Genomic DNA, 22,023 nt, shown 5'->3' with positions numbered 1-22,023 from the left:
GCGTGGGGCATCCGCGCGTGACGCGTATTACATGCTTGTGCGTATCGCATCTGCGCATGAAATATCTGCGCGTGAGAATAAAGAGAAGACCTCGCGCATCCTCAGGATGGGCGCATATCACACATGCATATAATCAACCTCGTCCTTATCCAAATCAGGATTAGGGCAACCTTGATTATGCACGTCAGACAACCTTCCAGAATGCATCTTTTTAAGGAATACGGATATGCTGATGTTGACAGCTGCTAAATGAAAGATGGACAGCTCAGCATGACTCATGGGTTACCACGTGATTATAACCAATGAAAAAGCACCAGGTGTCTCCAGGGACACGTGGCGCAAATCGATTGGAGGAGGCCAACAAAACCCTAATTTGGTCTCAGCTCAATCAGTGGAAACCCTAGCATTATAAATACATCATAACGTACACAGTTACAGACACACATTGATTCACATTGAAGCATATTCAATTACATTCACTGACAGGCAGCCCTAGTCAGTTACTTTCTCATACACAGAGAGACAATCACACAATCATACAGAGTAAACATACAGTATTCAGCTATTAAGCAATACTCTCCCAATTCCCTTACTCTCACATTATTATCTTCTCCACCATATACTTATTCTCACGCCGGAGGGTTACCCCAAAGAGGACCCCTCTGTCCCTTTCTGAGGGGTAAGTAACGGCGCTGTTCGTTTTGTAGGTGGAAGAACATTGATCCAGACGAACCATCGGTGAAATAGTATAATCACACCCGAGGAAAGTAGATCTGCTACCAGTGAGTAGATCCACGTTTCTTCATGTAGGAATGTGATGTTTGTTTTTGTTTCATTGTTAGGACTTAGGAGTGGAAGTATAAAATGTTTAATGTGTAGGATCTACTTTGTAGCATATGTGACATTTGTGTAGCTTTCCAGTTTTATACAGTGTTATATTATTGTTAAGGATTTTTATGTTGGATTTACTGTATAGAATTATTACGAATATATAAGTACTCATGTGAAGAATTAAGTGTGTGTAAAATGTAAAATATGTGTGACAAGAATTAAGTTATCCTGCATACTTAATATTCATTCTTGTGCTTGTGTAGGATTTATATTATATGTGTAGGCATACTAATATAAGTGCAAACATGTATTGTCGGTGCCATTTTTTTATCATATGTGCCATTTGTGTATTTATTACGTTTTTGGTAGCAAACTATGTTGTGTAGGAATGTGATGTATGCTTATGTTTCATTGTTAGGAGTGCAAGTATAAAATGTTTACTGTGTAGGATTGTGTTTATATGTGTAGGATCTACTTTGTAACACATGTGACATTTGTGTAGGTTTTCAGTTATACAGTGTCATATTATTGTTAAAAGATTTTTATGTTGGATTTGCTGTGTAGAATTATTACGAATATATAAGTATTCATGTGAAGAATTAACTGTGTGTAAAATATATATGTGTGACACCTATACGTGTTCCTGCATATTTAGCATTCACTTCAACACTTTATATGTGTAACTAATTGTTACCAAAATTACAAAATCCAATTTTTTTACTAATATATCGTTGTAATAAAATAAATGATAAAAGAAAAAAGCAAATTGCGATTGGCTGAATTTATTTCTCACACTTCTCGCATGAACTTAAGCCATGTTATATATATATATATATAACATAAAGAATGGAAGAAGAAGATGGTTTTGAAGAAAAGAAAAATCTGATCTTCTCATAACAAATTTCTCTTAAATGCGTCTTTCAAGACGAAATTAAAAAGACAGATTTTACAAGAATTTGAAAATCTGTACGGCCCAATTAGGAAACATAATAAAATCGTCTGGGGAGATTGTCTTTTGAGGAGAAAAGTTAAGAAAGAAATATGGCATGTTCCCTCAATATTTTCAAAAATCTGGCTTTTTCCATTAACATTGTTCTCATATTTGATATGCTCCTTCCATATTTTTAAGAGTTTGGTCTGCTCCCTCATAATAAAGATCTTCTCCCAATGTGTCTACTCGATCCAAATTTTTTGAGAATAATCAAGACTTTTTGATTATTTTAGGGATTTTTTTCTCTAAAATTAGCTATTTTAAGAATTTTCCTTTTATGTTTATATGTGAGAGTTCGGCAAAACATTGTTTTTTTTTTTCAAGAACACACATAACAAAATAAAACATTCATTTTTTATAATCTATAAATTTTAAAAATAAAATTCAATTATAATACGATATTTATTTATCTTTTTTTTTTGTTCTAAACATCCGTTCTGGGGATTTTGTAAAAGATTGGAAATCGGAAATCTTTGAATCCAAAATGAAAAGAAAGATTTATTTTAATGTTTGATTTTAATGGTCGAAGCAAGACTTCCCGATTCCTTTCTACTACTAATGTAATGTCTACTTATTGGGTCTTGATTGGAGATAATTTAACTACTGGTTGGGGGAAGTTCTTTCTATTTCTATACTGTGTAATCTACATATATAGGCTCGCGAGAATCTCTGAGTGTTCAGACATTCAATCACTATTAGATTGAGATGGATAATTTATAGAAAAAAACATGAAAAAAATGATTCTTTTTTTTTTAACATCTTGTCAAAAGTATAATATACTATCTCCCAACTCCTTCAGAGAGACAATCGGGAAAGGGTACGGATTAGATCAAATAGGAAAAAGTTTGTAATAGATAGCAATTGATTTATTTTTACTTTGAAGGGCAAGAAAAAAATGAATGTGCCCTCTTATTTTATTACTAGATGTTCCATTAGTAACATTCCTTTGTAGTTTTGATTTTTTATTTTACTTGTGTTTAGTCTTTCCCGATTATAAATCATATAGAAATTTTTGAAACGGATTTTTTGATTGGTTCATCAATAGTGTTCGCCCAGAATCCCTTTTTGGCTACATCAAGATACTCCAAGAAATAACCGATATTTACCCAATCACCGTCGGGAAACATATCGGCTTCGCACCAATCCACAAGAGTAAACGCTTGTAATGTTTCTTGTTGGGCAAAAGCACATGAGAGCATATGACAAGTTGAGTTCCAACGGGTTGGAACATCCCAATTTGGCCCAAAATATTTTCTTTCCACCGATTTGCAATAATTTTTGTATTCGAAATGTCTTCTTTTCCCACTTTTTATAACATCTTGTAACATATATCCTAAGCATTTCAAACCGGCATCCATAGTTTCATTGGCGAGACCCTCTTGAACAACCAAATTGATAATATGTGCAACACATCGAGCATGAAAAAATTTCTGTAGCAAGATGGTGTATATTTTATGTAAAATTTTTCAACCGCCCTTGTATTGTTTGTTGCGTTACCAAACGACATTGAAAAATCTTTTTTCCTCAAGTTAAAAGTCGTTATTATCTCATCTAAAATTTCAAACAATTTTTCGGCGGTATGTGGATACGGAAAGTTTTCAACGCGATGGTGCGTTTCATCATTTGCCAAGAAACTGGAACGACCCAACGAGCGGTGACACAAAGTAGGATTCCGGTAACCCATGTGGTACCAACCAAACATCACAAGTTAAATTCACACCCGTTTGTATAGTTCCAAAAAACTCAATTAAATCTTTTTTTGCACATTCCCACAATTTTAGACAATGGCGTCTAAGGGTGGTACGATCTACATGGCTGTAGCGAGGTTGAAAAGTCTCTCGAATCATGGTCGTCAAACGAGGGTTGTCAAAGTGGTTAAACGGCAAACCTTCTTGAATTACAAACTTCGCAATTACATCATGAACCGCTTACATGTTGTAATGAAATATTGTACCATCTCGACCCAATTCGACTTGGTCTGATGCGGGAACTTCTTTCAACGCCTTGCAATATTTCTTTTCGATGTGCTTTTTAAAGTTGAGTTTGAATCATGCTTTAGGAAAGTGCCACAAAATTTGCAACGAGCCTTAACGTCTCCATTGATCAACTCAACCAAATCCCAATTCCGCCATGCATCTTCGTTGCGGTTATGCGGGATGACCCGTACAACTTCGGGGTCATCTTCAACACGAACCGGGTCAATAAAAAAGAATGTAGAAGCCGCCTTCTTTTTTCCCTTGTTTTTGCTTGCCATAATAACTAACAAGTGGAGGTGGTGGAAGTGAAAAAACTTGGAGGCGTGGGTAAGTCGGGAGTGTAAAACGAGTGTAAACACCGAGAAGTTTTTTTTGGTGTTTTTGACTTGGGTGGTAAAACAATTGATCCAAAACCATGTTATATAGTTTTAGGACCTCAAAAACGGTTCCAATGGTCCTAAAACGGCTAGATTACCGTTGGAACTGGTTCCAACGGTTACTTTTGCACAGCAGGCCATTTAAATCAAAAACCTGGTGGAACCGGATATTCCGGGTACAAACCGGAACCGGGTTGGAACTGATTTTTGAAAGAATATTCAGAACCGGGTAGGAGTTTTCGGGTATAAAATAACCCAAACTGGGTATAGGATACACCGAGTACGAACCGGAACCGGTTCCGCTGGGTCGGGTACCGAACCGGTTTTCTGTGCACGTCTAGCTCAGCCCAAATATTTATTTTTTTATCATGATTCATGAGACAAGAAATATTTATAACACGTATATGTGTTTGATAATGAATTGGCGTGATATATTTTGACAAATACTAGTATCAGAAAGTTTTTGAAATTTGGTGTTGACCAAAACCAAAAGAGAAGAATACGTGAATGGCGATGCATGAATCTATGCAAATATTAATCTGTGACTTATATTCACACACAAACACACAAGAGTGAAAACTGGATATTAGTAGTACGAAAAACATGTCAGATCAAGAATTGTGACGAAAGCGAAGAAAGTGTTCCTTCACTTTCTATTTTAAGACTCACTTTAAACAACATATTATTAGTATAAGTACAATCCTAACTCACTTATGATCCTTTACATTGCATGCATGCACCCCATTAAATCACTTTTGCTTCGGGTTTGATCTAAATTTCTGAATATTTATCTCTGTTGTTGATCATCTCTGTCCAGTCTTTGTGTTTTCTTTCGTGTTCGTTGGTTGAAAGACGATAAAATGGATCCCGCCGCTTTGAGAACCCTCATTGGAATACTTGGTTCGTTAGGACATCTTTTTTAAACATTTCATTTAGTTGTGTATTTATTTTAAGAGAATGTAGCAAACGTAATTAGTTGATTTTAAGTAGTTTTTGTCTAACTTGTTCGGTTTTGTGTATGCAGGGAACATCATTTCACTTATTCTCTTTCTCTCCCCCTTGTAATTTCTTAATCTCTTCTAATTAATCTTTACTTGTATAAAGTTGTATTGCGTATTTTTTTTTGTTAACTTTTGTTAAGAAAAAAAAATATTGACGATCCGCACGCATAAAAAACTAAGAAAGGAAAATTTTATGTTAAAATATATAAATTTTTTTTTTTTTTTTTTTTAGAAAATGTAATATCGAAGTTTTATATAATTTACTATAAAACGATTACAATAAAGTGGCAGGCAAACGGGCAACAAGTTGCGCCGCAACCCCCTTTTGAACAGCAAAACTGCAAAACTGATTAAGTTAACCCTATACAAGTTATAAACTTTACATTTAGGCTCTTAGGTTTATGTAACTAAAAAAAAAAAAAAGAAACTCTTGCCATTCACCAGTTTATTATCCATATGTGAAAATCTATTTTGAGTAGTTTTAATCACCAAACCTTTGGTGTAATTTTGGAAACAAAAATTTACAGGCCAACATTTCTAAGGATTATCAAAGCAAAATCAGTTCAAGCTTTCAAGCCTGATCCATACGTTGCCACGCTTTTAAATTGTGCGGTGTGGATGTTCTACGCTCTCCCAATTGTCCATCCAAACAGTCTTTTGGTCATGACGATCAACGGTGTTGGATTAACCATTGAAACCGTCTTCATCGCAATCTTCTTCACATATTCTACTTGGGGTGGTCGAGTACGCTCACACTTATCTACTTTGTATCTTATTTCACTTGTTTTAGTCACCTGTATCTAAGCTAAATTTTTAAAAAAATGCAGAAAAAGATCATAATCATCCTCATTATTGAAGCCATTTTCGTAGCTGTCCTTGTTGTAGTTACGTTAATGTGCTTCCACACCTACGAGGCTAGATCTATGGTCGTTGGAATGGTTGCCATCGTCTTCAACATACTCATGTATGCAGCTCCATTGACTGTCATGGTAAGTGTAAATTTTGTATAAACGAAAATCTATCTAATATAACAAAACATAGACATGGTTAGGATAACTACAGTATTTGGTCCTCAGGATTAATTAGATGTTCCAATACCGTGTAAACTTTGTGTAAGCAAAAGGTAGAAAGAAGGTGATAATTTACAAATGTTAATACACGATAGCTCGCTTATTTATACTAGAATCTTGTATGCCAAGGAATCATGATAGGTATATAGATATAAATTATTCTTGACTCAAAAATATACTTGAAAACAGAGAATGGTGATCAAGACAAGAAGTGTCAAATACATGCCCTTTACTTTATCACTTGCCAGCTTCGTCAACAGCGTTGTATGGTGTGGGTATGCTCTCATGCCGTTAGATCCCTACATCTTGGTAACCGGTCTTTTCGTGTCATTAATTCGTATGATTTTACATTTATGTTCTCTTTGACACATTTTTCATGTCTAAAATAGGTTCCCAATGCTCTAGGATCAATATCAGCTATAATTCAACTGGTATTGTATGCAACTTACTACGGGACCACGAACTGGGATGACAACGACGACCAAGGTGAAGTTCAAATGTCAAAATCCAACGTCTAAGCATCGATCCAGGACGCATTTCTTTCAGTAATAACCGTTGATGTTTATGGATCTGTGAATCTAAACATGTTTATGCATCCCTGCATGGAGTTCAGGGGATTTTTTGAAACTATTGAGAAGTCATGTTCTGAAAGGGTAAAAAAATGATTCATTTGAAATAAAAGAACACATGATTAGGGTTTATATACTCTTGCAAATTTTCTTTCCAACTAACAATTTCTTACTGATTATTAATTTCAGTGGTTGGATCATATGTACTAAGAAAATAATAATATTAAATCGCTTAAAGATATAAAAAAACAAGAACATGTAACCGATAAAATACTCGATAATTAAGTAATCTTATTAATAAAACAAAACACGATTATATATTTATATCGTCAATACTTCTTAATTACGCATCAAATATAAATACCAGTAAATAGAAACATAACGCTTTACATGACACAAATATCAATCATCTAACATATTCCCATTTTAAGGAATATGCAAATTTCCTTGTTTTTTCGAAGTAGCAAAACCGGGTCGAATCTTCCAATATTTAAATAACAATGTACAATCATCTCAACGCAAGGTTGAAGGTACATTTCTTTAAGGCCCACGATACTTCCGGAAGCAAAGACAACCCTGAGCTTGATCACCTGGAATCATACCTCCGCCTTTTGTTGTATCGATTGCCTGCAACATTGTAACCACCTCATCCATTTCAGGTCGCTTGTCGGGATTTGCATCCCAACATTGTTTCATCACATTTGCAAGAGAACTCGGACAACATCTAGGTATCTCGGGCCTTAGATTCTGCACATTTTTTAACCATATGTAGACCAGCATCATCTTTACAAGACCAAAAATGTCATAAATAACTAAATGTGTATGTACTTGTCGAACGACAGCAGATGTAACTTCTGAGAAACTAAGGTCGGGATATGGCATATCACAACAATATATTTCCCATAAACAAATGCCAAAACTATACACATCACACTTCCTATTATATGGATTCCCATTTAGTACCTGTAATTGTTTAACAAACCACCAAACACATTAGACGAACAGTTAAAAACGAATAAATCAAAAGCCGTTTTATAGTTAAAAGATAAAAAGATGGAAGGTAGACCTCGGGAGCCATATAGCCAAGGGTCCCGGTTTCACCAGTCATGTCATTTGGGTTAGACGCTTCAACCCGAGCAACCCCAAAATCAGCAATTTTAACGGTTCGAGTTTTGTCCAATAGCATATTTTCGGTCTTCACGTCTCTGTGTACAATCTTTTGGGAATGCAAGTAGCTTAACCTAGTCAAAGTCAACAGATCTAGTCAAACAACACAATTTCCAACTTATTGGATTTTTCAAAGTAGTAAATCTTTAGGATAGCATACCCTCTTGTGAGATCAAGTGCAATCTGGATAACAACTTTAAAGGGCAGCTTTTTTCTTCGGTTCTTTATTAAATATGACTTCAAAGCGCCCCCGGGAAGATACTCAACCACCACACAACAGATATTGCTCGGTAATCCAATTTGACCATTTTCGGTCTGCACTTGAAGATCCGAAGAACCCATTGTTGCACCTATAAACTGCATTACATAATTAAATGTGATAGTTAAGTTTGACTTCTGGTTTGACCAGAATTTCAACTTCATAACGGTGAAATCATGACCTTAGTGACATTAGGATGATCAAGCTTATGCCACACCACCACTTCCTGCGTAAACGCCGCCCGTAACGCTTGTATCTCGGCCTCTGACCGGTGTCCTTCTTCACCCCAATCCAACAGCTTTACTGATAATGAAATTAAAAAATAATCACTCAAAACAACTAATTTCAGGCTGTAGTCAAAATCCCCAATATGAAACCCTAATTTCAAAACTTGCATAGATTAATTAAACTAATTATTAAAACTAAACAAAATTAAGGTGTGAATAATTAATAAAAAATTGGGTAAAAACTGACCGGCGACGTCGGTGCCGTCGTAGATGCCACGGTGGACGGTGCCGAATGTGCCACGAGCAAGGACACCTTTGATGATTAGGTTAGACGAATCGATCTCCCAGTCCTGGCGCTTAGTTACGAAGGATTAAGAGGGTGGTGATCTTAGCTGTGTGTTGTTCTTTTTGTTTTCCATGGTCCATACTCTGGTGAGATGACGTTCAAGCTGTTCATCTATGCTCTTCAGATCAATCTGATCTGCTCGCACAAACCCATCATTATTATTATTGCTGGTGGTGTTGCTGTTGTTGTTCTCCGTCATCTCGTCGGTGTTTACAGACTCCCCAAAATTGGTAGTGAAGAAATTGGGGTTTTGTGGGTGAGTTTGAGTTTGAGTTGAGAGGCTTCCATCCACAATTATTCTTTTATGGAGAGATATAAATATATAAATACAGATATATACGTACAAATATAATACAGTTAAAAACTCGACATGTGGCGATATCTGAAAGGTCCGACTGTATTTGTATTTTCTAATGCAGGTCAAATTAGTTTAGTTTTTTTTTAATGGTAATTAGTGTTAGTCCTGCTTAAAAGAAGATTTGACATTTCCACATTGTTTTATCTCAGGTAGGTTTATACTGGCTTACTTTTAAATTAAAGTATATTTTAATCAGATAACGCAAAAAGAAACAAGACCGGTGTGTATTTTTTAGTGTTTTGATGGATGTGTAATGTTAGTGATAACTAGGTTACTGTCATACATAGTAATAGATATTTGAGGTTGTTGTTGCTAGGGGTGTTTATTGTTTGGGTATAGAAGATACGTCTTTGTATATCGTTACATTTCTCTCGACTGCTTCTTTGTTTGTTGGTGGTGAGCAAGTATCGACTTTAGTGACTAAACATTGCATATCATTATAAAAACAACAAATCGTGTGTATATTGAACGTTGCCATTTGCCAACAAGTATAGAAAGTAACTTTCTTTTTTGTTGAAATGATTACAAGTACGTATATAAAATCGTAGTCATGGCCAGCATGCTTGATCCATGATACGATAAAAGAAACATTTATAGCTAAAATATTATTCGTAGACAATAATTTCGTTAAATCTATATTACATAAATAATATTTCATTTAAGGTTAAAAATATTTTTCATCATTAATAGCTAGCATGCTCTCTAGTACAAACATAAGTTTTCTTTATGTGATCATATTTGAAAGATGATACTACTTGCCACTTTTTCATCTTCGGAAAACAAGTTCCCGAATATGCTGTCTATAGAAGACCAGCAATAAATTATTTACCAGTGTGGAACCTCTTATGAAAAGAAGACTAGTTGTTCATCTACGTTCCATCAATGTAACCCTTCAAAGTACAAATACGTGCTCGATGGTATACATGGTTTACAAAAGAGGGGTCAAATTAATATTATCGAACATTAGGAACTACCTTCGTATGGGTTCGGACCAGCATATTTTGAAAGAGTTGAACCTAATGAAGGTTGCTCTTACTGGACTTGGCAACATTTGATTCTTTTTTCAGGTAAACATGTCTACGATCAAGCATAACATCCTATATGTTGGTGAAAGGGCTGAATTATGTAACTTTAAGCGCAATCGGCCTTCTTTTCATTAGAGAATTCACACATTGGAAATTTGGTCTTGGTTTAAGATGGAAAGAAAAGTACTTGATATTCATTTTCCATGAGAAGAAAGAAGACAAACTTCTTCTTTTAAACATATGGTCTCGTGTGTCCCGTTATATGGTATGTTAATAATGTCCACATGATCTTCCATAAGTCTCGACATGTACTATCATTCATTTATGATAGCGGCAATGGGTTTGGCTTTCCTCCTAGTGCTGTCCTGAGGACTCTTATTAGCTTCCCAAGTTTGACCATAACTTCATGTTGGTGGTATGCGTGAGTTGTATATAAACTCATAAATATTGACCGGTTTAAAATCTTTTTCGCAATTGAAAGACAAAAGTCATTTGTATACTTCTTACACTATATGTGCCGCCTTTTATAAATATATGATAAGAATTTGCCATTTGTGTGTGAAATGTTGAAATGCATGTGGGCACATGGGATTGCCTCTTGCCTGAAACCTAGCGTGTGTTCCTGACCCATAGGAATGGCAATGGGGCGGGTTTGGGGCGGGTTTTGCTTAACCCGAACCCGAACCCGAAACCAAAAACCATCCCCGTACCCGCCCCATTACCCGTCGGGTTTAATTCGGGGATTCCCCGTTTGGTTTTTTGTACCCCCCCGACCCGCCCCGTCCCCGAACCCGAAAACCCGAAACCGATCCGACCCGACCCGAAATTGGTTCATCACATAACTGAACATTTATCGAAATAAACTTCTGCATCACACACATGAAAGCTGAAACAATGTGTTACAAAGGAAATAAAACCAAGTCTACATGGCCGAAAAATCATGCCAAATACACAAACTACAAACTTGCGACCAAATCTAAATACCAAATCAAACCAAATCATCCAAAGTCGTCGTGCCACTTTCTTTAGTACCTACCTACATTAAGAATATTTATCAATAAATCAACCAAGTTAAAAGAATAAAAGCTATGTTACAAAAATGGTAAATTTTATAAATATTATTACCTCTTCCACATCCATTTCATATTTAATTGGCTTTTTCTTACAATAGTTACATTCCGCCTTATCTTCACCGTTCACTTTCATTAATTTAAAATGGTTCCACACGGCAGATCTTTTCCTTTTACCACCGACATTTTGACCATCTTCAAAAGTATCATCAAGGTTAGACTCATCGTGGGTAGTAAAGTTAGTTGGTGGTGGTTCATTAGAATCATGTACCCCTTCACTGCTTCCTTGAGGAGTAGAATAAGTAGGAGTGTTTGAAGCAACGGGAGTAGGAGTACAAGTGTCTGAAGCAAATTTATCACCTTGTGATGCCATATAGTTGTAAAAACCTACAAAGAAGAAGTTTGAAATAAACCAATTAAATCATTGTGTAATATCTATACGCCTTCACCTTTTTGATAATATTTTCAAAAAGCTGGTAGTTGTCAGTGTACGGATATCTATACGACTCGTATAGGCTGTACGAGTCGTATAGAGGGTGTATGAATATTGAAGCAGGGTGTGTTATTAACAGGTGCCAAAGGAAATATGACATTTCAGAATTCAGGAGTCAAATAAACATAAAATCATGTCTAAGTGCAGCCCATATAGACACAAGAAATGCAGTCAAATTATCTAAGAAATTATTACATCATATCCACAAATTATCTAAGAAATTAATAAGCATGACATATGTGAACTCGATAAAATAATACAATCATATCCACAAATTATCTAAGAAATTATTACATCAAATCAAAGTATTTTGTTTAATGCAGATAAGATCAAGAAACTGTAAGCACACATAGTCACATATTAGCTTAATTTGAAAAAATCTGTTAAATCTCATCAACATATCCAAACAAACAATATCACATGTTCTGCTATCTAGGCACTTCGTAGTCAAAACATGATGTGTGATTTTGAATGCATCAACCATTTAAGACATGTCCTCTTTTTCACTCAAAACAATCTGTATCTTAACGAATTATAGATCTGGATCTCTGAATAGTTTAATTGAGACTCAAAACAAACGGGAGAAAACATAGAGAACGGTGTATCAATTACTCAATTTCAAATGATTAAAGAGTGAGATTACATACTTCGGCTGGGATCAAAACGAGGAGGAGGAGGAGGGTGGTCCGGTGGTGCAGACGGCGATTGAGTGGATGGTGATGGTGGCGGAAGAGTAACAGCAGCAGGGGAGAGGCTGGATTGTCGGAGTCTGGATTGCCGGAGTCTGGATTGCTGGATTGCCGGAAGAGTAAAAGCGGATATGAATCGGGGGGACGGGGGCGGACTGGATGTCTTTTTAGGGTTTATTGGTTTTTAATATATATATATATATATATATATATATATATTATTTATATTTATATTTATATATTATATCGGGGCGGGTCGGGGAGGGGGTACCTGAACCCAAACCCGAACCCGAACCCGAAACAATCCCCGAAACAATCTCCGAAACCCGACCCGAAACCGAAAAAACAAAACCCGACCCGACCCGAAATAAGCCGGTTTTCGGGTTTCCCCGTCGGATTCGGGGATTTTTGACATCCCTACTGACCCACCTTGCTTCCAATCATCTTATCTTATTTAAATTATTATTTTTCTCTCTATTTACAAATAATAAAAGAAAACTTTAAATATTCCCCTTTATGTTATCATTAATCGTTTTCAATATTCCCCCTTAAGTTTATTAATAATAAGCTTTAATAGAAATGTATTATTGAAGCACACATGATAATAACACTTTTTTTTTTCTTTCTAATATCAGATGTAAGAACTCTTAATAGACTTCTTGCCGAGCAAGTAACAGTTTTCCTTTAGACCACTCCAATGGTTGGTTTTTGTTGGTTCAAACCAACATAAACCATTAAAGTGATTGGTTCAAACCACAATCTAAGTTTTGAGGTTTGAAAAATCAAACCATCAAAAACCACCTATTGTGGGTCCAACACATCTTTCACCACACACACACACATATATAAGGTAAGGTTAAAGTGAAAACTCATTTGAGTTGTGAAAACCCTATGTAACATCGTTTTTTTTTGTTACATGTAATATATGTTGTAACATTTAATACAAAACATCGAAACATCAAAAAAAAATATGTTGCTATTTTTTAACATTTTTTTACTAATTTTTATATATGTTTTCAGGAGAGAGAAAAAGTTATATTTATATTTACATTTTTTATTCACTTTAATTGTAGATCACAAGATTTAAAAATTAATTAAAAACATGTGGTTGAGAATGAGTTTCTAGAGTTTTCACAACTTAAGTGGGTTTTCATTTTATACTTAGCCTATATATATATATATATATATATATATATATATATATATATATATATATATAAAATATATTAAAATATTATATATATACATATTTTTATATTTATTTCAAAAATGATGTATTTTTTTGTTTGTTTATTTTTTATGTAACGGCTAGTTTAACGGTTAAATTATTTAACGCCTAATTTTTTAAAAACGCCTAGTTTTTAACGATTTTATTATCTATTTTACAACGCTTAATTTGAAAAAAAGAAACATGACAAGTACTAGAAAAAAACACGTTACAAGAAGTCCTAGAAAAAGGTTACAAGAAGTCTAGACATTACAAAGAATCCTAGAAAAAAAAACGTTACAAGAAGTCCTAGCAAAAAAAAATGTTACAAGAAGTCCTACTCATCCAACCCGTGTTTCGCTATTAATTTAAATAAAAATTATAATATTAAATATTTAATAGTATTGCAAAATTCTTATTTAAAATAAATGTAAAAGTAAGTGATTATGTGAAAATATAAAGATGGTTTGAGAAGGTGTATTGTTTGAGTAAAAAGGTGGTTTTTAAAAAAAGCTGATATGGCAGTGATGTAGCTGGTTTAAACCAAAAAATGTTAGAGATGGTCTTAATAGTGTCCTTTTAGTGTCCTAAAACAAGTAACGGTTTTTAATGAAAGTTGTTGTTCGAAACTAAATAGTGTCTAAAAGCAGGTTAAGCAAACAAAAAGTATATATAAACTTATTTTACACTCGGATTTATATGATAACTGATTAACTCCTGACGTCTAGATATGGTTTTCAAATATAAAACCTTTGAAATTTAGAAAAAATCAAACGCACATTATTTCATGTTACGTGATCACTTAACTCTAATTAAATAACATTATTATAAGTAATATAATACGACAATTCAAATCCATCATTAGTTTATTGACCATCATATAGCATAATTATGATTTATACGACTAAAAGCCTTAGTTCTTTCTATTTGAAGATGTAAAATGGATAAACATTAAAATGTCATTGGTCAACACACATTAGACTAGGGTTCCTCTATATGGTTAAGGTTCTTATGGTAGAAACCATATTGAGAAGTGTTGAACTATGAAGCAACTTCATCAAGATAAAATGAAAATAATGAAAAGAATAATAAAAGTTGACCGCTTTGTAAAGATATGATACATTGTTGGAGAGTAATACACATCTTTCGATTTTTTGGTATGTGTTATTCACAAGTTCTATCATCAAACCTAGAGATATATATATATATTCTGATTCACCCGATTTTAACAAAAAAATATTATAACTTAATCGTTAACTATTGTTTCGAGAATATAAATCAAACCGTTCACTTTAACAATTAAATTTTGATGGTCTTAACGGTTTGGTTTTTCAAAATAATAATAATAATTAGTTAGTATTATCATTTTAAAAATAATATAAATGGTTCATCACCTAATATCAGTCAACTTGCTTTGGTTTAGTAGATTCGGCTAGCTTCAACTAGCGTCCGCAGTTTTTTTTTTCGATTAACCCCGAATTTTCTGAATGACAACTCGCATGATGGCGAAAGTTGTGTTAAACAAGCCAAAATAAACATTTTGTATGTGTGACCTTCGTTTGAACAGGTTATGAATACTCGTAAAACTATTATATGCAATATGTTAAATGAATATCCCTTACAAAATATGAGGTTGTGGGTTTAAATTAGGGATGTCAATGAGTCAGGTTTGGGTCGGGTTTAGGTATTTCCAAACCCATACCCGGTTATAAAAGTGTTTCCCAAACCTGTCGGGTTTTAATCGGGTAATTACCCGTCGGGTTTCGGGTTTTCCCATCGGATTTCGGGTTTCCTATCGGGTTTTGACAAAATACTCGTAGGGTATACCCGGCTGAAAACCCGTCGGGTTTCTACGGGGGTTTTGACAAAATATAACTAATCAATTACAAAAATTGTTACCATAAAGGTAAAATATCTCAAATAATTGACATACACAAGTTTCGACAAATAATATATTTGGAATATAGTGTGTGTGTGTGTGTGTAATAAGCAATATCGGATACATTGGGTATATGATCGGGTAAATTGGTCTATGCTATCGGGTAATCGGGTATATTATAAATCCCAAACCCGTCTCAAACCCGCGAAAAATTTAAAAACTAATCCCAAACCCGTCCCAAACCCTAAAGGGTCGGATATTACCCGTCCCATTTATGTGGGGTTTCAGGTTTTTCCATCAGGTTCGAGTTTCATTGTTATCCCTAGTTCAAATCCTTGTAAATTAAAGATTTGAAGGATTTTAAAGAAAATTTGTTGTTATGTTCAATGGATGTCATCATTTCTTATTTAATGGTCCATTTAATTAGCATGTTAAAAACATTGAGGGGTGGTGATTTATGGAAAATTAGCAATAAATATTAAGAAAATATCAATTAGCTAGTGATCATTTAATATTTGATCCGTAAATGTCAATGTTTAACAATAAATATAGTCGGCAACTTGAGTTTGGTATAGTGACGACGGTGATAAACATTTAAACATAAATAATCTAATTTAGAATGAGTGATGTTTGGATGTACCTCGCGTGGGTTTATTAATGTTGGGTGATAGGTTTATATCAAACATGGTCTTGTCCTCTCTTTACAATTGTAATTTGCTTTTGGTGGAGAAAACATATACAAATTATTTAAAATCGATCCAATGCTAAATCACTAAAACCTACATTAATTGCAAAACTAGCGTATAATGACAATCGAGGATAGTGAACATAGGTATTAGTCACATACATGCACACATAAATATAGACACCTACACACCAAACACACACAGTCATTCTAATGTTATTATTTTAAAGTATATTAAAGAAAATGATACAAATATAATTTGCATATTTATGTCTATTACCTATTTACCTACACATGTCTTATTAATGGTATGTAATTATTTATGTGCATAACCTTGACGACACTTATGGGTCCAAGGGGTGAAGGGGCGAAGCCCATGGCAGAGTCTACAGAGTTGAGCCTGTGGCAGGGTTGCACTAAGAAGCTTAATCATATATGCTTTGGAATTACATGGATGACAATAGGTTGCATGAAAAATGATAGTTGATGGGAACTGATGATTAGTTGGAAGTTGGAACTAGTCATTAGTGGTAAGATCAATGTCACATTGATCATCGGTGAGCAAAATGAGGATCCGTGGCAAAATGGTAATAAGCAACAAACTAATCACCAATAGCAAGTTAATCATTAGTGGCAACTATGCAGTAATGGCTATTGCGAGCGGTGACACCTAAAATTTCCACTAAAGCCCTATTGTTGTAACCGTCAAATGTTTACACCCAACTATCATACTATTTTACGTGAGAGTTGTGAGACCTCACTCTAACCATGCAACGACTTGAAGGCTATATAAAGAAAACCGTCTTGTCTATTAGACACAAACCCTTTTCCGATTATTGATATCATATACCCATGTTATACCTTAATAATATGATAGTAAAACATTCACGATTCACAAGCTATCCATGAACTGAAATACAAAACCTATCCACTAATAAGAATTATATGCAAATCATGGTAATAACATAAAGTAAATAGTCTATAAACTGCTACCATAACAATGATATTAGTCAAGACTCCAAAATCAAATACGAACAAAAATATTGGGGAACACTCTGTCCATGAGGCACGTTCACTCTCGGAAGTGTGCCTGAGCATCCTGGGCATCTATCTCCCATGATACAATAATATTGATATGCATGCTAGCACAAGATTATTCACTCTAAACATATAAAGTGTAATGCTTTTAGATTCACGCAAGAGAGAGCTTGAATGTATCTTTGCTCACAGCCTCATACCTTTCACCCTTGGGCCTTGATAAAGACCACATGAGTGGGTTGGATCCAAACCTTCGATGGGCCTTAGCCTGTGAGGTCACTTCAAACCTTAATGGCTTAATATCGATATATCGACATATCGTGGTACTATAAAAAGAAAATGTGTTTTAAGACTATTCGTTATCATGGCGTTAAAGTGGGCGCCAAACCTACTTGGAGGTGAAAGGGCGTCAAACATCATAAAATCATGTAGGTGAAGGGGGCGCAGCCCCTTCGATGCATCACTAACGGGCGTCGCCCACCTTTTTGTTCTTTTTTGAATTACTAATATTCAATAAATTGTAACCAATAGCACGTCTTCAATTCACCCCCGTTCAATGATTTTTTGTTCATTTCACTCACATCTCCCGTAACACTCTCCAAAGAGCGTGAAATTGAAAACCTTTTGGCATCTCATCGCTAATTAATATGTTGTGGTTTGCTTATTTCACCTTGTCACTTTTCACTTATTCCATGATGGATAGTCTAATCCTATAACTAGAAGGGGAAAAGGGTGAATCACATGACACTTAGAGACCTATTTATTGGTTTTAATTTCGAATAATGATAATGTTCATCAGATTGGTTTTCTAACTATTCAAATTTCAAAATTTCAAAACGAATGGCATTATAGTTTCAATTATGATTCGAATTTGGATTGATTCTTTTAAACTGAATTACAAGAAATACACAAAAATATATATAAACTAAATACATAACGCATGTCCTTTATAAATTGAATTCGAATATTCAAGGTCAAATCGCTCTGAAATTACAAATAGTTTTAAAATAAAATAAAATTCAATGTTTAGATTACATCGAAATAGAAGGCAAGCGGACAACAACCTGCGCCGCTACCCCATTTTGAATTGCAAAACCCAATCTTTTAAAAACTATATTTGCTGATCTTGGAGTCATAACATTACTATGCATGACCCGCTGAACACGGGTAAGTAACTACACAGCTTCAGGAGCGAGGAAACCAAAAGTGTCAAAAGCAAAAGGAATAAATACATGTTGGTTGTCAAGACACGCCTTCTCATATTTTGCCACCTTACCTGAAACAGCTTTTAATGCAGCTTGACCGACTGTGAAACCACTACTCCCTAAGCCCACCAAAGTGGAAACCCTGTTAAATCCGCACACACGTGTTTTCCTCCTATCCATCCAAACACCAAAATGTCAGTCGGTTGAAAAGATGATCTTCCCTCCGACGAGTCAATTAGGAAATTCATAGGTGCTTCTTTTTTAACAGAAATTCCGGCCCGCTTGAATATATCAAATAGCGCATCCTCAACCAGATTGTGTGAGATTCAATATTAGGTTCAGATGTTAACCCAGCTTAGAAGTTAAAATCCAAGTTCGAATTTATTCTTTGAAGTTTTAAGTTTGATAACTTCAAGTTTGATTCAAGTAAAGAAATCTCTAGTTTAAAAAAAGTATATTATAAAAATATTCAATAACATATTAACAACTAGAATCTCAGCGGAATCTTTTACTGCATCCTTTATAATTGTTAGTTAGTTAGTTTAGAATAAAATAAAAGTAGAAACCCGAAATCTAAATTCTTCAGGATGTTTTCATATTTGATTTGTATGGTTGTGTTTTGTTAGCAAACTCCACTAGCCTTTTTCTTTTTTCTTTTTTAAATAAAATAATATTGTAAATAATAAAAGGTAACAGTATTGTTATTGTACCATATCGTACGTCACGTGGTTGCATGTGATTTCAATTATGGTTTTTATGGTTACTCATTTGATCCCATGCCTAGGTCCCTCCCTAGTTCCCTCTGTCTAGTATATTAATAAATTATAGAAAAATAAACAAAACATTTCTTTTCTGTCACAGTTATACATAGGAGCATAAATATCACAAAATTATATTTTGCAGTTATATACAGTTCACTTTGATTGTGACTAGCTTTTAAAATATAAAGTGGACATGCAAAAATAAAAAAGACACTAAAAATTTGTCACATGAAAAAGAGTTGTAGATATCCAACAATATAAGTAATAACTTGATCATTTTATTCGTATCTTCAAGATGTTTATAATCATACATTAACATAAAATAATTAAATAAACATACCTAGTATGATATATACGTGAACATAAAGTCGATCAACATGTCATCCTCATAACCAACAATTAGGGCATTGCATAATATTTGTAATTTGTATCTTTTGCTTGAACTATTTACAAATATGTTATACACGCTAAATATGTTTTTTTACATGTGAGTTCTTATTTTTTTAAATACAAACTAACATAAAATATGTCTAGTGGAGTATTGATTGAGTGTTGCGTATCGGTTTGTGGTCTAGGCATTTAAGTATCTCAAAGACAAAATGTCCCGGTTTCCTTAGTAATAAATACGCCCAATTTTAAAGAAATAAATACTGTCAATTTTGTTGTTAACTAAGGCCGAGGGGTGTGGGGCTTCAACGGGGGCGCTAGAGCCCCTCCGCTCGCGCCACCAGGCGCTAACACCACACTACCGGGGCGCTAACCGGGGCGCTAACGGGGCACTAGCGCGAAAAAACATGCAGGCGTGAGCCTGTTAGCGGGAGAAGAGAGAGAGGAGCTTGTTGAATTTTAAAAAAAGAGCCGTTGGGCTCTTATTAAATTAAAAAAAAAATCGCTGGAGCCCCTGCTGGAGCCCCTCCACACCAGGGCCAGGGGCTCTAACGGGGGCTCCAACACCCCCCTTATCCAGTTTCTCTTTCTGCCACACGTCATAATATTATTGGTTGGAGCCCCCATTAAAGCCCCCCACACCCCTCAGCCTAAATAAATATACTACGTGACGTGTGACGTACCGTACGTTCCCATTTTTTAACCTTGTAGAATGCTTTTTATTTTTTTTGAATCACTAAATTTTTGTATACATTATAGGATTTGATCCCATAATTTTCCATTTCACACCTTAACCACCTCACCAAAGTTAGAATGACAAACTTATAGAATGTTATTTTAAATATATTTTTATCTCTACTATATATAAAGCATGAGTTAATGTTCTCTAAATTTTTAAGAGATATTTAACTTATTGTTTTATCCACAACTTTTGTAGCATGAATTTTAAAATTTCAAGGGGCAGTAAATGTCTTTTAATCACTACCATTGTATGTGACAATTGATTTGCTAGTATATAATTACATATTTTCTCCTCCATCTTTGCCATTTTTTATAAATTTAAGCAATAATTACTTTTTCACCCCTCATATTGTTCATATATCCCTCAAATTTTATTTGTTTTTTACTATTTCTCTTATATCTTTGACTATATTGTATTTTTAAAAAACTCAAACACACCGTTCCAGCATTCTTTTTTTATCTACGTTTTGATATAAATTTTATTCAAAACATATGCGCGAATTATAAAGTACAAGTCATAGTTGTCTCTATTACAAGTATTGATAACATAAATGCTGCAACACTTCATTATTCTAATTTTAAAGTTTTTCCTCTTAATCCGGTTACCTAATTTTGTTGTTTTCCCCTTAATTTAGACTCTAACATATGTTAAATGTCCAAACGTAGGCTGTATCTTTATTGTGAACGGGCCGGCCAAGTATCCTTAGTAAGATGCATCAGTTTTTGTAAATTAATAAAAAAAAATGTAATAGTTTACCGATAAGTTTTTAACTCTAATATTACTAAAGTATTTTTCATTTACACTTGCATACCAAGTGTAAGGTTCATTCACGTCCACATATTAAATTCGTAGTATTCGCTAATATTTTAGTTTTTATAATCACTAATATATTTCTGTATATTTATATTCAAGAAACTTTACATGTTTAAACTAAACATGATATTCTCTTTTTCCAAACTACATTACTTTCCAAACAAAAGCTACGAACTATTTCTTGACCGTCAACATTAGCATCACGTGTAATGTGTGGCTGAATAATTTGTTATTTTTAGCAAGTTAAATGGCATGTTATGTGTTTGCCTAATAAACACATGTGAATTGGTTGTTTGGAATCCATTAACAAAACTAACTAAAATACTATTCTTGGTTTAAAAAAGCGTGAGGCGAACAAAAACGAAGAGGTCTTCATCCGAGGCGAAAAGCGCAAAAACAAACGCTTTTTGAACATGAGGCAATCGTGTTTTAAAAAGTATGTAATTATTTATAAGCAACATATTATAGACAAACCACATTATAATATATATTAAACGTCTGAAACATCAACATATTTTATCCCAAAATTTCAAACGTAGTGTAGTATAATTTTTCGAGTACCACATTACTCGCCCAAAATATCAAAGTAGCATAAAAACAAGTTATCGAGTACCAAATTACTCATAAGTGTTTCCAAAAGAACACTACTCAAAAGTGTTTTAACTTTCAAAAGTTTATTGCCAAATGTAAAAAGTCTAGAAATGACTAATTATAAAGGTTAAGTTGAAAATGTTTGACTGGTCGCTTTTTGTACATAAAGCCTTCGTCTCCTCGCTTTTTCGCCTCGCACAAAAGCGCAAAAAGCGTTCGCTTTTTTAACAGGCTTCGCCTTGGGTAGGCAAAAGCGTTGAGGTGTT

The 22,023-nt window shown here is 34.3% G+C and overlaps 1 protein-coding gene and 1 pseudogene across 2 annotated transcripts; one reads left to right on the top strand and one right to left on the bottom strand.

Moving 5' to 3' along the window:
- The first annotated feature begins 5,035 nt into the window (after positions 1–5,035).
- LOC143619511 (bidirectional sugar transporter SWEET5-like) lies at positions 5,036–6,764 on the top strand. Its single transcript, XM_077091421.1, has 6 exons — positions 5,036–5,075; positions 5,200–5,236; positions 5,704–5,920; positions 6,004–6,165; positions 6,436–6,555; positions 6,636–6,764. The coding sequence occupies exons 1-6, from the start codon at positions 5,036–5,038 to the stop codon at positions 6,762–6,764; spliced, it is 705 nt and encodes a 234-aa protein (XP_076947536.1).
- A 310-nt stretch (positions 6,765–7,074) lies between these two features.
- LOC143619667 (serine/threonine-protein kinase 52-like) lies at positions 7,075–9,013 on the bottom strand (annotated as a pseudogene). Its single transcript, XR_013151218.1, has 6 exons — positions 8,716–9,013; positions 8,423–8,544; positions 8,143–8,339; positions 7,882–8,056; positions 7,644–7,778; positions 7,075–7,562 (listed from the first exon to the last, which is right to left on the bottom strand). The product of XR_013151218.1 is annotated as a serine/threonine-protein kinase 52-like (transcript).
- Positions 9,014–22,023: the final 13,010 nt, after the last annotated feature.

This window comes from Bidens hawaiensis, unplaced genomic scaffold (assembly GCF_021521415.1).
Source record: "Bidens hawaiensis isolate Kalapana, Puna unplaced genomic scaffold, B.hawaiensis_p1.1 tig00002477_1, whole genome shotgun sequence".
Lineage (NCBI taxonomy): Eukaryota > Viridiplantae > Streptophyta > Magnoliopsida > Asterales > Asteraceae > Bidens > Bidens hawaiensis.
The sequence above is the reverse complement of the archived record's forward strand: the minus strand, read 5'-3'. Positions and strand labels throughout refer to the sequence as shown.